Raw genomic sequence first — 14732 nt, 5'->3', positions numbered from 1 at the left:
ATTTTTATTCAGTTTTTTCTTCTTAAAAATTATAATACTATATTTTATAAGAACACGTACCGAAATGAATGCACGTTTTATTCTGTTGTGTATCGTTTGAAACTTGCTCCTTCCTCCCCCATCCTATCCGATAAATTTATTAGTTTTAAAACTTTTCAAAAGAGATCGGGAAAGAAGAACGGAGTAAATTATTTTCACATGTGTACTGGACAATACACATGTGAATAAAATATGGTATTATCCTCAAATCTCATTGTTTAGCATAAAGTCTCTATTGACATTTATTGCGAAAATAGTTTAAAATATCACTTCAAAATGCAAATTTATGTCTTGTTTATAAATTATAATGTCGGATAAAAACATAATTTTTAATTGTGGGTTCAAACGTTTAGTTAAAAACGCAACTTCTAGTTATGATTTCCTTTAAAAATTAAAATGCAATAGAGTTGACAGTTTCCTGGAAAATAACATTGAGGTCCATTTATTCAAAAATAATAATTTTTGGACCTTTTCTCAATAAAACATGTATGTAGTATTGAATGACAAAAAACGATGAGAAAGACGGTTGCACTGTATCATCCTCATCAGTTTTAAAACATGACAGTTTGAAATCAATTCTCCTAAAACTCATACTTTTGACTTTACTATGGAAGTCAGTGATCAACAAGTGCAGAGTTAAATTTCCTGCATCAGGCTTGGTGCCTCAGGTGATTCTGTTATGCATAGGAACAGAAAATGACACCACTTTGTATAAATGCATAACTGCACATATTAATTGGCGAAACTGCTTCATCCGTGCTCTCTCTTTCCGTTAACAAAAGATACGCTCGCACTACATGTCTATGTAAAAGTAAAATCAATGTTCTTAGAAATTGAGAAAACTACATGAGACATGTATTATGAATACATGCAATTTTCTTTGCATGTACTCAGAAAGTTACATAAACTAAACTTGCAGCAGATATGACAGCCCCTTATACATTAGCCTGTGCTGTTATTTCTTGTAAGAGGAGATTCATGTTCCGATGAGAAGAACCTCCTTCCTCCATTGCCTTTTTCGCCTTCTCTCCGAGTGCTCTAGCTCTTTCTCTTCTCTCCCTTCCTTCATCTCCACCGTCCATCAACTCTAATGCAGCCATTTTGATATCATGCTTCTGTACCACAACTCCAACCTCCTCCTCATCTCCAAACTGAATAGGCCGCTCTGCACCAAGACTCAGCGCGGTCCTTAAGATTTGCACCACGAGAGCCTCGTTGAGAAACTGCTCCGCAAATAAAGGCCATGTCAACAATGGGATTCCTGCTGAAATACCCTCAAGCGTAGAATTCCAGCCACAATGTGTTAAAAATCCTCCGATAGCCTTGTGTGACAGTATCAGAACTTGTGGCGCCCAGCCCCATATTAGTAGGCCTTTTCCTTTAGTTCTTTCTTCAAAATTTTCTTCTATGATCCACTTGTCAAATTCTTCTGTCTTGTATCTCACGCACCAGATGAAAGGGAGGTCTGATTCCTCTAAGGCCAATCCTAGTTCTATCAACTGGGATGTCGCGAGCCTAGCCAAACTTCCCAAGCACACGTACAGCACAGAGCCTGGTTCGCGTGAGCCTAGCCAATTCAAGCAATCATGTTCACTGATAGAGGCCTTGTTACCTCTCTCAAGCTTTTCTAATACGTCTTTGTTACATTGTGAAGCTGGCCCAATCGACCAGACCTTTTTACCCTTGACATTCGCGTACTCTTCAATGAATTCTGGCTCCAGCTCCTCAAAAGTATTAGCCACTACCCCAAACGCTTTCTTTTCGGATTCTAAAATCTGCTCAAGGAAAGCTTTCATAACAGAGGGGTCCATAGATGAGGCTGAAGGTTTTACAAACCCCTCAACCATAGCTTTACTAACTTCCACTTTTCGAGGCAAGCCAGGCACAAAAACACGTTCAGAGGATCCTGAATCAATCACCTGGGACGTGAACAGAGTATGCATTGACAAGAGTGCAAAGCAAGAAGGACCATGAAAAACAATTCTCGGAATGTGAAACTTGTGTGCCACGTCAGCTGTCCACGGAAGACACATATCAGATATCATGCAACTCGGAGGCGGTTCCACATCCTTAAGGAACGTTTCAAATGATTCCCTCAGCAAGATAGCTGCTGCAAAAAATTGTCCACCTAATAGATGCGTGGATAACATGTCAAAATTTTCGCATCCTTTTGGCAAACCAACTTCCTCACTGGGGAAATTCAGTTCCACAACTCTGATATCGCGTCCGCCTTGGACTGCTCGGGTGACAGTTGCCTGGAAGCGGAGAGCGTTTACAGGAGTCGTGATAATGGTGACAGCAGCGCCGCGTTGAGACAACAATTTGGCGATGTCTACCATGGGGATAGTATGGCCTTGAGCCATTAAAGGGAACAAAATGAAGTGAAGGTCCTGATGAGCTAGGTTGTCCATGAGGGAAATTGTGTTTTGCTAGATAAATTGTTGCGAGTGAGTTAGTTTGTACAAGTGAGATATATAAAGAAATTGATTCATAGGCGGTGCTTGTATTTTGTGGTGATGTAAGAGGCCACACAGAGGATGTTGGTGAGTTATCTTGACCAGAGGATTATGAGGTGCTGTAGAGGCTAGGACTTGAGTATGGGATTGTTCCTCTAATATTGGTTCATTTCTTTGTTTTTTTGGAGGGCTACTACACTTATAAAAATTTCATATATTGAGATTTTCGAGTGATATCAAATTATCAATACTCTCCAGACAATTCTTATCCGAGCTTGTAAAAGTTTCATATATTGAGCTTTATTAAACATGTCATATAGAGTAAATCCATCTCTGCCATCAATGAATATATAACAAAAATGGCATCAACATGTGATTATTGATAGAAAAATTTCCAATAAGCTTATAAAACAAAAGGACTTATCAAACAAAACAAAAAGCTTGGTTGCATGGGCTTTATTCGACTTTAAACTGAAAAGTGTATGTTTTGGTAATAAATTGGACACTGAATTAAAGTCAGAGACCGACTTGAAGTCAAAAATTAGTTTTCAGTGATTTAATTTTCTTAAACTTTTTTTTATAGAAGTTACTAATAAGTTATAAATTACCCATAAATCACTTTTATTTTTACTATTATATTTTTAATAACTCATAAGTCATTAATAAATCAAAATCATTCAAACAAATATTTTAAACTCGCAGCTTATTACTACAGCAAGTCACAGTCATGAGTCACAATTTAAAGATCAACCAAACGCGCTCGAAGTTGAAATGCAGTTGCTACAATAAATATCTTTACTTGAATAATTGGATTACAATAATTGAATTAGTATTTATGTGGGAATATTAGTATCTTTCACATCATTCGGTTAAGAGAGATTCATGGAAAAATTATGGACTCATGGAGTGTCTGCATCAAATTTTCAGCGACCATGTATCTCAGAAGCAGTTAAATTATTCACTGAACAATTGTAGGCTTTGTCTTTCCCTGAACCTGAGCTACCACCAGATGTAAAAGCTGGGCGTTTGGGAAAATTAAGCTGGATATGCTCATTGCTAAACATGGACAAAATATCAGACATGGTTGGTCTTTATGCTGGATTTTCTTGAACGCACAAGAGGCCGACATGAATAAACCTCAGTGGCAAGAATGAGGCAGGTAGTTCCAGCGTTGAGTCTATTAACTCAAGCACCCTTTCGGTTTTCCACAACTCCCATGCCTGAAGATTGAAAATGTACACCAGTGAGAATACTTAAAAAAAATTAAAAATAATTTCATAGATAAATGGCCTTGTCAACTGTATGCTAAACAAAAAATAAGAGAAAAGTAACCCACATATCCAAGAAGACTGATGCAATCTGATTGACGGAAACCAGTGTTCTTTTTCCCACTCAGGATCTCCAGTAGCAAGACGCCAAAGGCAAATACATCAGACTTCACTGAAAATAGTCCCTCCATGGCGTACTCTGGGGACATATATCCGCTGAATTGAATTTGTTAAAGAAATTTTTTATCTGAATTAGTAATTGTATATAGTTCAGCTTTAATAATGTAGGCATCATGTAATAAAGCACTAAATGTGAAAGTTTACATACTAAGTTCCCACAATCCGTTTGGTATTTGCTTGCAGCTCATCTTCCCCAAATATTTTTGCCATGCCAAAATCAGAAATCTTGGGATTCATTTGATCATCCAGCAGAATGTTACTAGCCTTCAGGTCTCTATGAATTATACGTAATCTGGAATGCTGATGGAGATAAAGAAGCCCTTGAGTGATACCTTCAATTATTTGAACACGTCTCCTCCAATCTAATAGATGTTGTTTACTAGGATCTGCAATAGCACATATATCTCAGCAGGTGCTAGCAACAGAAAATAAAGTTCATATCCAACTGCGAAGCACACACATTGTATTATTAACTAAAAGGCATGTTCACTAACCAAAAATAAAGAAATCCAGGCTTTTGTTGGGCAGGTGTTCATAGATCAGTATCTTTTCGTCTTGCTCAAGACAGCATCCCAAGAGTCTAACAAGATTTCTGTGTTGGAGCTTGGCAATCAGTATTGTTTCATTTTTTAGCTCGTCCAGGCCTTGTCCGGACCTCTTTGAAAGTCTTTTAACTGCTACAGACTGTCCGTTAGACAAGTTACCCTGAAAGGCCAATTTGAGCCTAATTGTCAAAAAATCAATGCAAAATAGCATGCATAAAAACTATAAACTAGAACAGGTCACAGACCTTTGACTTATCTTGGTATTCGAATTCATGACTTCTTAAAGTGGCTAAGGAATTTCAAGACATGCTCTGCTATGAAACCTGCTTATTGAAGCCTATTTGTATAGAATATACGTATTTGTTATAATTCTGAGTAATACCTTGTAAACAGGTCCAAAACCACCTTCTCCGAGCTTGTTTGCAGAGGAAAAGTTGTCTGTGGCAGCACATATGCTTGAAAAACTAAATTGTGGCAGGTTGAAGTCTTTCTTCTCTCCTTCTAGTCTGTTGCTATTGCTATATGTGTTTTGCTGGCCGCTAATATCCAAGCTGAAAGATAGTAGATTCTCGTTTGCTTCCTCGGCATCTGTAAAAGTAATTCTGATTGTAAAAGAAGGCATATACTCAATGTTATTTGAGAGTTAGATAACAAAATGTGTTTCTGACCTCTCTTCTTATTTTTTTTCCTCCAGATATACCACAATAAGTAGAGCAATAATATAGCGGTGATGACAATTGGAATGGTGATATAGAGTGCCAGTGAAACATAGGAGTGCTTCTTCTTTTTCAATACTCCTGATCCTGATCATAAGAAGAAGAAAAAAAGCAATTAGCACAAAGGGACAGAAAAGGGTGCCAAAATTGCTGTATAGTTGATAATAACTTACTTGATGCAGGAGCTTCGGAAGATCTGAGGTAAATATCTATATAACCATTGACATTTCCTATCTTTTGTTTATTATGAAAATCGACTGAAATTTGTGTATTCAATAGATCACCCGTCCATAAGGAACATCTGCTTCTGCTGTAAGAATAAGCTATGCATGAGCAGTTGCGCAGACATGCATATTCACAAACTTGAGCACTATCCAAACTTAAGGATTGCGAATCTGCTGGCATTGAAATTCCTTTCACACGAATGAAACCATCATTGGAACACTTTAAGGCCTTAGCCCTCACACAACCGCTAGACCAATCAGCACGGCTCCACTCTACTGGCAGACGTGGTACAAAACCTTCAAAACAACTACAACTAGGAGCAGAGTTCAAGTCGCACACTCCAAACGAACCACAGAGAGCAAATATACTACAACTATCTCGAGGATACGACAGATATATGGCCCAGCTTTGAGTACTCTCAGACCATAACATCTGATTAATCTGTCCTTCATGAGTTAACACAAATCTGGATGTAATATTTTCACTAACATAACTAAAATATCTAGCTTGTTCAACTAAGTTGTAGCTGAAATTAGTAAAAGTACTTTCCAATGATGCAAATTTGTGGTCATTCCAGCTCCCACTTCTCCACAAAACCTTTGATCGGTTCCTCCACATAAATAATTCAGGGCTGGCTCCTTCATCTATCCCGAAAGAAAACTCACCCTCACCCGGGTCATTCGGATTCTTCCAAGAAGTGAGAAGCTGGTTTCTGTTGATCAAGCTCTCATCAACTCCAACTTTCCCATGAGGAAGCCAAGTGTCTGTTGGATAGTTAAAACTGTCCCATACAATGCTCACTCCATCACTCAAAACAAAATTTCCATCATCACGAAGCACCCCTTTAACAGGAACTGAACTTAATCCCACAGAAGTACTAATCACTGTCAGAACCTTCACATTCGACTCATTGAAGAGTATCAGACTTCCATCTTCAGCAAGTTCTAGCCGGGAGTCATCAGAAAATCGACGTAAGGGTGTCTCTCTGTTTGCAACCCACACTACTGTTTTCACAGGGATGTTTTTGTACCATATGCCAACATAAAAATTTGTAGACTTCCCTGGGGAGAAGAATCCCATTTCGAACTTGCCTCCTTTCGAGACTAAACTTTGATTTCCAAAGAGTGGATGGCCTGATGAGATGGTATCCAACCCCAGGCCAACCTCAGACATACTGAAAATGTAGATTGATATGAGAATTATTAGCTGAAATACAGCTAGTTTGGAAGCTGAAACCATCTTCATAAACACCTGCATCTTCAATCATTCTTGACTAATTTTAAGAATTCAGAATCTCTTATAAGAATTCAACTGCAACTTAGGGTGGTGTTTGACTAGGTTTTTAAGCTCAACTTTCTGGCTTACAAGTCAATTTCTGAATGAAGTTGAAAATTTTAAACTTTTTAGTCATTTATGTTTATTTTTGAAATATGATTTTATAAAAATATAAAAGATCACTTTACAAGAAAATTTATAATATTTTATTATATTAATAATTTTTATACCCAATAATTTGTAAATATCATAAAAATTATTCAAATACATAAAATAAAAAATATTTTTCGCTTATAAATAATTTCTTACATAAAAACATTAATCACTTTTTTAAAAAAGTTTTTTTTTTGAAAATAACTTTTTTAAATAAGTTAAAACGCGTTACTTTGGCAATGTGGCTTTCCAAAATTAAATTTTATAGCCAATGTTCACAAAAAATCGAAATCCAACCACAGCAACCCGTTGTGTATAATTATAGCCATCCCCCTATGGATGGCTATATTTGTCGATCCGCTACAGATCTGTAGCGAATTCCACGTCATCTCCCGTAATTTATTTTCCTTGTTCACACTGATTACATATTATTTATTATTATATTAAACTCATATATTCTATTTATAACAATCTAAATATTAATAACATATTATTTTTAAATTATAGCCAACCAATATAGCCAGTACCGTTGAAGCACAATGTCTTACAGGTTCGACAAATTTTACATAATGTCTTACGGATTCAATTTAGCCAACGATTATAGCCAACGCTATTGGAGCATCTCCAACGGTGTTGGCTATAATCGTTGGCTAAATTGAATCCGTAAGACATTATGTAAAATTTGCCGAACCTGTAAGACATTTCAACGGTACTGCCTATATTGATTGGCTATAATTTAAAAATAGTATGTTATTAATATTTTAAATTGTTAAAATAGAATATATCAGTTCAATATGGTAATAAATGATATACAATCTTTCTACAAATGTTCTTACAGACCTGTAGAGATTCGACAAATTTAGCCATCCATAGGAGGTTAGCTAAATTTATAGACAACAGCTGAGCATGGTTGGAGTTGAGTTTTTGAAACTGTTGGCTATTTTTTTATTTTAAATATGTCAACTCATCTTTTAGCCAAGGGTTTTAGATGGTTGGAGATGCTCTTAGCCCACCAAATTTGAATAATGTGATGATAAACATTTAAAGGATCAGTTTACAACGTCACATGCAAAAGTCCACGGGTGCATCTTTTTTTGAAAAAAAGCAGACAACTTTTCCAATTAAGAATTAAGATCATACACGATTCCCTCCGTTGTATTCTTTTGGACGAGTCACCATCACCATTTGTCCCAGAAAAATGTATAGGTTTGACTACAGTCAAAGCCGACTCTTATTATGATACAGACGGAGACGGAGTACTAAAAGCTTCCGACTTCTCAAGTACATTTGATCAAAGAAGTTCGTCCAATTTAAGAAGTCATTGATGCATAATCTCCTTCCCAAGTCAAACAGAATTAGAGAATCGCATCTACCCCTTCATGGTAGTACCATATCTATTTTCACCAATTTAGTTGCCGTATCAGATAAATCGTGAACTTATATCATAGTATGATCAACAGCAAGCAGGCAAACAAAATAAGTGGGTGTTTCCCCGACTTATTGCTTATTTATAAAAAAAGTGAGCTTCAGCTTTTTTTTGAGTGTTTGGGTAACTTATAGAAGTACTTATAATGGTGCTTGAGAAGTCAAGAAAAAAAGCTAGGAAACCTAGCTTTTTCTCTGATTTGGAGCTTCTTTGTAACTTATAAGTCATGAGTATCCAAACACTTTTAATAACTTATAAGTTTAAGCCAACTTTTTTACTTATAATTCATTTCTTTATTTTAAGCCATAAATCACTTCTTTTAAGCACAACCAAACGGCCCCTAATTAAAACTACGATACCAGGTTGGAAAATTGAGTGGTTCACCTCTTGCATAGTCTGAATAAGACAATCCAAAGATCGCAAAGGCTAAAAGATTTATGTACTGATCAAAGAGCATACAGCATGTGAAGAGTTATGCAGAGTTACGCGTGCCATCCTCAAAGATTCACACAATATTATAGAGACATCATAAAAATTACAGGCTTATTCCGTAAAAGAGAAACTGACACAAGTACACAACCCACTTTCTGGAAAAATCAAACCCAAAACACTACAAGGACATCAAAAAGCGGCCCACGGTAAGCCTGAACCAGTTCATACTACAAGTGTTTCTCAGTGGGACAAAATGTTTAACATTTGCTTGCAATTCCCCCCTTTCCTTGCCCCCTTTTAATACTTACAAGTTAAACCTATCTTCCTACAACATATTTTTGGAAGAACTTAAAGGGCTAAGATACACCTGGCAACTCTACACTATTGACCCTATGCGCCAAAGCTGTACAGCCTGTACATAATTGTAAACATATACAAAGCTTCACTATCTGCAACTCTGCTATATCGAAACAGAGATACAGAGCATCATAAGCAGCAACTGCACATATTAAAACAACCTAGCGATACATTGCCTCACATCTTCCAAAAGAAAGCCGAATGGGATGCCGATAGTAGAAAAATTTCACTCAGCACTCCAATGTGTATGGTACTTACATGTACATGGTTACATTCTGGAAGAATCCGATTCGTGGCTGTTTCGAGACGATTCCAACTGATCGAGCCTAGCATTTCTCCATGAGGATGGATTAGAAGCCTTTAGTAACAAACCAATGGCTGAAGTACAGGTCGCTCTTACAATTTCATGTGCAGACTGACTTGTTTGGCCCACCAACACACTGAAAACCTAATATGAAACAATTTTCCATGTATCATGTTAGCCTGTTAGGCTGTTTTTCGAATAAAATAGTTACAGTAGCAAATTAGCAATATGCAAGAAAGCCACCGTGATTAGTCAGTAAATCAGACGAACTATTCCAACCTTTTGTCAGCACTTATACAACTAACTGTAGTTTTATCATGGACTAAGGGAATCCAGCAAGCATTTAAGTCACTTTATGTGAACTGAGTTCCAGTTTATTGTTTTGACAAGGACATAAGGTCATGTCCAAATCTGACCAGATCACATGTACCTATAACCAGAAATACTGATAGGTGGTGATTTGTGTTTATAATGGTTAACGTTTCTATTACGTTTTACAACTGCAGTAGTTTCACATTTGATTAATAAACCACATGTGGCATACACTATTATGCATGTAATCCTTAACCAACCTGACTACTATAGAGGGCAGAGATGTGGTGATCATCTGAGAGAGCAAGCATGCTACTTGACAAGTAAATGGCATTTGCTTGAATAACAGGCCAAGGAGCATCAAAAGCCTGCATTATGAGAAGTTCAATCAATACATATTATTCGCCATGAGTGGAACACTACAAAAGAACTCACCAATATATTCATGATTCATGATACAATAGGTTCAGGACAAAAATGAAGTTCACCCAGTTGCTCAAGCAACACACACACACACACACACACACACACACCTGGACAATTGAAGCCATGTATGTACTGCTTCTGGAAGCTAGATTCTGAGTTATCTGTTTTGCAATATCTCTAAGAAAATCTTCGTAATCAGTTCTGGAAAACAAAAGCAGCAAGCATTCCATTAAATTTTATAGCACACAGAGAATCAAAATACTAACTATACAAGATTATTTGTACATCCAGGAGTGTTATTTTTTGTACCGGTGGTCAGAGCTGATACGATGCGTGCTAAATAAAACAGTCATTTCCTCCATCCCAACTAGATCAGCGACTCTCTTAAGCGTATTCTATGACAGAATATATCACGTTTAGACGAAGTACAAGGAGCTGATATCAGCTGGCTCTAATTTAATTACCTGGCAAGCCTGTCGAACACTGCGATCTTCATCGTGGATATGTAGGACCAAGCGTGGAAAGACCGCATGCACCTAGAGTACATATAATCAAAAAAATTCTTATTTGACTATACTTATGAACCAAGAGGAAAAAAAAAAGGGGCATACAATTGCAGTTTGCATCCCCTTACTTTTGGCTGAGATAGTATAAAGTTTCAAACTTGATGACGAACAATTATGTAATTTAGAGCCTCAGAGGCCCAATCCACTTTGCATCCCTTCTGGCTTCTTTCGTCCTAAAACACTAATACTTACTACAATGACTTTCTAACGTTAAGAAAAAAAATCCTAGACCACTTAATACAGACTCTCTCACTCATTTCTTCCCGATTTTTCTCATAATTCAATTTATTCCTTCAATTTTTGTGTGAATCCTGCCATAATATATTCGCAAAATCAGTTATGGTTCACTGTCATGGTAGAACTACATTTTTTCCCTTAATGTTTACCGTCTAAAAGTCAAAAACTGCCCACATAAATTATAAGCATTTGTGTTTTTGGAGGGGAAGGCAAAAAAGAATGCGAAGTGGAAGAGATTTTGATAATGGAGACTTTAGATGTCGACAATGAAAGTAGCTGCAGTAAGTAATTTTCAGCAAATATTTACCAAGTAATTTTCAGCAAATATTTATACAAGTTCTCCAACAAATGCATAGCATGACAAGAATTGAAAACCTGCTCAATGAAAGGATCGCGTAATTCCCCAATCCCATATTTGCTAAGTGTTCCAAAGGCTGCAAATGCATGGGCTCTTATTTTCATGTTCATGCACACCTGTTATATTATGGATATAACATTACAAACATGTGCAACGATTTATCCTAACTAACAATATCTGAGAGGAAGGACCAAACTTACAAATAAAGCAATAATACCAAAAGAAGGGGGTATAATTATATATGAAAAGATGTTTAAGGAATGAATAGCCTACTTGAAGATTGCGAAGTCGAACCGAAAGGCTAAGCAAAATTGGTTCTACAGCATCATTGGGTGAAGACTCAAGAACCTACAAAGTTCAATTTTCAATGTTATACATTGTAACCAAGTAACTGCAGAAGATAAGTGTTAAAGTGTACTAGGCATAAGTTTTACCATCAGCAAGCATGACACTGCAGTTAACTGAACAGATTCATTCGAGTCATCGAGTAAAGCTAAAATTACACCAAGAACCTGAGTTGTGTACTGATTGACATGGATGGACGACATCTGCAAACCCGAGAAAGATATGAAAATTGTCGATAATATCAGTTTTTTTAATCAGATTAAGGAAAAGAAATGCAGCAGTCTTCAGCTTAGTTAATCTAGGCCCCAACCCTATTATATGTTAAAAATGGTCAAAACTGATAAAGCTATAGATTTAACTGTATCTCCCAACTCGCTGGCTTCTCTTGTTACTAAAGCTGTTTAAATACCAACCACCAGCATCTTTAACAGATAAATACCATTGAGCGTTTTTTAAACTATAAGATTACACAGGCGGAATGCAAAAGGCAAGTATGAAATATTTCAATCTTAAATTTACTAAAAGAATAATGCATGTTTTGAAGTACTCATTGTATATATATGAAAAAGTAGTAGTAAACCTGCACTAATCCTTTAAGACAAAGGCGCCTAACAGTGGGAGAGTCATCTGACACATGTCGGCATAATGCTTCAACTATCTCCTCCAACAAAGAACTCAAACCTTCACTGCATTAAAGAATTAAAAAAAATAAAAAGTTGAGCAAAACTAGGATCAACTTTACAAAATGTAACAAATACAAATATGATTTCAATACTATCTAGTAGTTGGAGCAAACTAAAAACCAAAAACTATGCCGTTTCAGAATCAAAGATAAAAAAGCAGCAGACGAGAAATGCTAATATATACATGAACAAAAATAAAATGACTGGGTTTACAGGATTGCATATCTGATTCAATGTTGTCTTATACTCTTTTCGATCCAGTGAACCGTAAAACCTGCATACTGAAGAAGATAACCTTTTCACATATTGTTGCTGTACTACCTAATGAGTCACATGAGGGATGACCATTGCCATTGCACCATTGCTTTTTAAGTTATGTCAACTTATGCTTTCTAAGAATATTCTCAGTAGGGTCTATGTGTTGTGCCATTGAGCACCTGTCATCCTGTCCTTTGTCATTTGAGGACGAGGTAGTCTTTTCATAGAAGCATCTTTTATCTCTCAATTTTGTTAGTGTACTTCAAAGAGTGGATGGTTATTTAGCCACCATCTGCATTAAGATCATTTAACATTTTGAATTGATACCTAAAGATATTTTATGAATTAAGCATTGCTCCACATTTCTGTATTCTTGAGTTTCTAAGCTTAGCCCAGTTTATGGTCTCATAGCCATGGTATCATAGCCAGTCTAAGGTATATTGCTGTCATCTTATTCAGCAGCTGAAACAAATGCATATTGTAATTTTACCTTATGATGATTATACATAACATCATTGGAGTACAAACTACTCCCTTTAGCTAAATTTTACATTTTAATATTTAGCCAATGACGCAATAATATCTTACGTGATTTATTTGAATTATATCCAAAAAATATCTGTAAATTAGTCTGAATTTTGCATGTACCGTTCTGCTTAGATTACAATTGTGCAAGCTGAAACACAACTCCATTTAGTTATTTGGAAGCCTGACTAGTTTTTGTCATTCTGCCAAAAGTATTGTTCATCAAACCAAGCAAGGGAACTATAGAGTTTAACAGGTTCTCATAAGACTTGCTGGTACTAGCAAAATATTATGTCAAATTTTAATTTAATGAGTATGTATGCAGACTCAGTATCGGATGCTTATCCCACGACATATATCTGAAATGATTTATAGCATAAATCAAATTGTAGTTGTTGAAGCAAATATTATATATCAATTAGTTTTTTAACATTAATTAAATATAAGATCCCTAACTACAAAATCACAGATGCTACATACCATACCTTGCTTTAACCCAAATATTGTACATGACACATTTATGAATAGATAGAATTTTAACCCGTAAATAGTTTATCTATGAGTGAATGTACTATCTTTCTGTTGGATATCAATGATAATTTTGGCATATGTAGCCCAAAAGGATATCAACAGCATATGCAACCGAAAAGATATTAACAAAAGCACACCGCACTAATACTTTGATGTGCAACATACTAAACATATGATGAATTAGGTAAATATTGTACTAAAATATACTGCTCAAGTGCTCAAGACATACCTATACCGAGCGAACTCCGATAAAGCTGCAGCTGCAGCCTCCCTCTGAACATTAAGGGTTCGGTTTAGGTACTTACTCAAAATCAGAGATATTCCTGGAATCTGAAAAAGTGCACGTAATGAAGCAGACTGGGCATCAGAACATCCAATGTGAAGAACTACACACAATCATTTATATATAAAGAACCTCAGAAAGCAATAGAATACAATTTCAACACCTAATAGAACAGTTACAACCATTGGAAACCACAACTGGCTGATTCAGGTGTTTATAGAGCACTTTAATTCGTGTAAACCAGAGAGATGCATTTTGAAGCAAAAAGAGTGCATTAACTGGTTTGAAATACCTCTTTGGGTCTTTTTATGGAAACACAACCAGCCAAATCTCCTATAAGACTGATCCACTTCTCATTCTCAGTCTGTTCACCATCTCGTGCCAATATCTGCAACCGAGTTCATTTTTTTACATTAGTTCCAAAGAACAAGAGGTACATTCCTCCATAGCTTTAGAAGTATAATTGCACTTAAGCTCATGACCTTTCCCATTTCGAGATCTCCAACACAATCACAGAACCCCTGAAAGGCAGCTAGAAGTGCACTGCATATTGAAAAGAATAAAAAGGGTAATGGTGTTAAACTGTTCAATACGCAGATATATAGACGTGATTGAGAAAATAAATTTCCCAAGAATTGTTTATGTGTTGCAAACATATGCATATGTGTTACCGTAGTGGTTCCTGCTGACCAGAACTTGCTAACCCATGACAACTTCCCAAATGAAGAGTAAGTGTTGCAAGAACAGAAGCATATTTTTGCTCAACAGATTTCTTCCCAATTCTACCACCACCTCTGAATTAAAGATTAAAATATTACAATCACATGTAGAA

The 14732-nt window shown here is 36.2% G+C and overlaps 3 protein-coding genes across 5 annotated transcripts in view; all 3 read right to left on the bottom strand.

Moving 5' to 3' along the window:
• Positions 1-845: 845 nt before the first annotated feature.
• Positions 846-2640, bottom strand: LOC108225595 (UDP-glycosyltransferase 73E1). The gene has a single exon (XM_017400500.2). The coding sequence runs from the start codon at positions 2448-2450 to the stop codon at positions 975-977; it is 1476 nt and encodes a 491-aa protein (XP_017255989.1). The 5' UTR covers positions 2451-2640; the 3' UTR covers positions 846-974.
• Positions 2641-3241: 601 nt separating this feature from the next.
• Positions 3242-6791, bottom strand: LOC108225259 (receptor-like serine/threonine-protein kinase SD1-8). The gene is made up of 7 exons (XM_017400087.2): positions 5378-6791; positions 5157-5291; positions 4871-5076; positions 4438-4648; positions 4092-4329; positions 3832-3979; positions 3242-3715 (listed from the first exon to the last, which is right to left on the bottom strand). The coding sequence occupies exons 1-7, from the start codon at positions 6684-6686 to the stop codon at positions 3587-3589; spliced, it is 2376 nt and encodes a 791-aa protein (XP_017255576.1). The 5' UTR covers positions 6687-6791; the 3' UTR covers positions 3242-3586.
• Positions 6792-8777: 1986 nt separating this feature from the next.
• LOC108227260 (protein SHOOT GRAVITROPISM 6) overlaps positions 8778-14732 on the bottom strand; it is a 28064-nt gene continuing 22109 nt past the window's right edge. For 2 of the 3 annotated variants that reach the window (XM_017402318.2, XM_064079940.1), the window contains 13 exons: positions 14572-14694; positions 14383-14443; positions 14193-14288; positions 13847-13947; positions 12201-12306; positions 11710-11823; positions 11549-11623; positions 11293-11391; positions 10579-10650; positions 10424-10509; positions 10222-10315; positions 9949-10056; positions 8778-9520 (listed from right to left, as the gene is read on the bottom strand). In XM_017402318.2, coding sequence (XP_017257807.1) covers positions 9341-9520; positions 9949-10056; positions 10222-10315; positions 10424-10509; positions 10579-10650; positions 11293-11391; positions 11549-11623; positions 11710-11823; positions 12201-12306; positions 13847-13947; positions 14193-14288; positions 14383-14443; positions 14572-14694 — 1315 coding nt within the window. In that variant the 3' untranslated portion in view covers positions 8778-9340. Of the gene's footprint in view, positions 9521-9948; positions 10057-10221; positions 10316-10423; positions 10510-10578; positions 10651-11292; positions 11392-11548; positions 11624-11709; positions 11824-12200; positions 12307-13846; positions 14004-14192; positions 14289-14382; positions 14444-14571; positions 14695-14732 lie in introns of those variants that run through there. The other variant, XR_010284672.1, reaches the window with a different exon arrangement.

The sequence above is a fragment of the Daucus carota genome, chromosome 6 (assembly GCF_001625215.2).
Source record: "Daucus carota subsp. sativus chromosome 6, DH1 v3.0, whole genome shotgun sequence".
NCBI classification, from domain to species: Eukaryota; Viridiplantae; Streptophyta; class Magnoliopsida; order Apiales; family Apiaceae; genus Daucus; species Daucus carota.
Note: the sequence above shows the minus strand (reverse complement) of the source record. Positions and strands in the feature narration are given on the sequence as shown.

What these genes read in the sequence shown, in the direction of transcription:
- LOC108225595 (XM_017400500.2), bottom strand. Translation starts at nt 2,450, where the DNA reads ATGGACAACCTAGCTCATCAGGACCTTCACTTCATTTTGTTCCCTTTA.
- LOC108225259 (XM_017400087.2), bottom strand. Translation starts at nt 6,686, where the DNA reads ATGCAGGTGTTTATGAAGATGGTTTCAGCTTCCAAACTAGCTGTATTT. An exon ending in GAAAAAAAATAAGAAGAGAG is followed by an intron (nt 5,077 to 5,156) that starts GTCAGAAACACA and finishes TTACTTTTACAG; the next exon opens with ATGCCGAGGAAGCAAACGAG. An exon ending in GCATCAGTCTTCTTGGATAT is followed by an intron (nt 3,716 to 3,831) that starts GTGGGTTACTTT and finishes TTCAATCTTCAG; the next exon opens with GCATGGGAGTTGTGGAAAAC.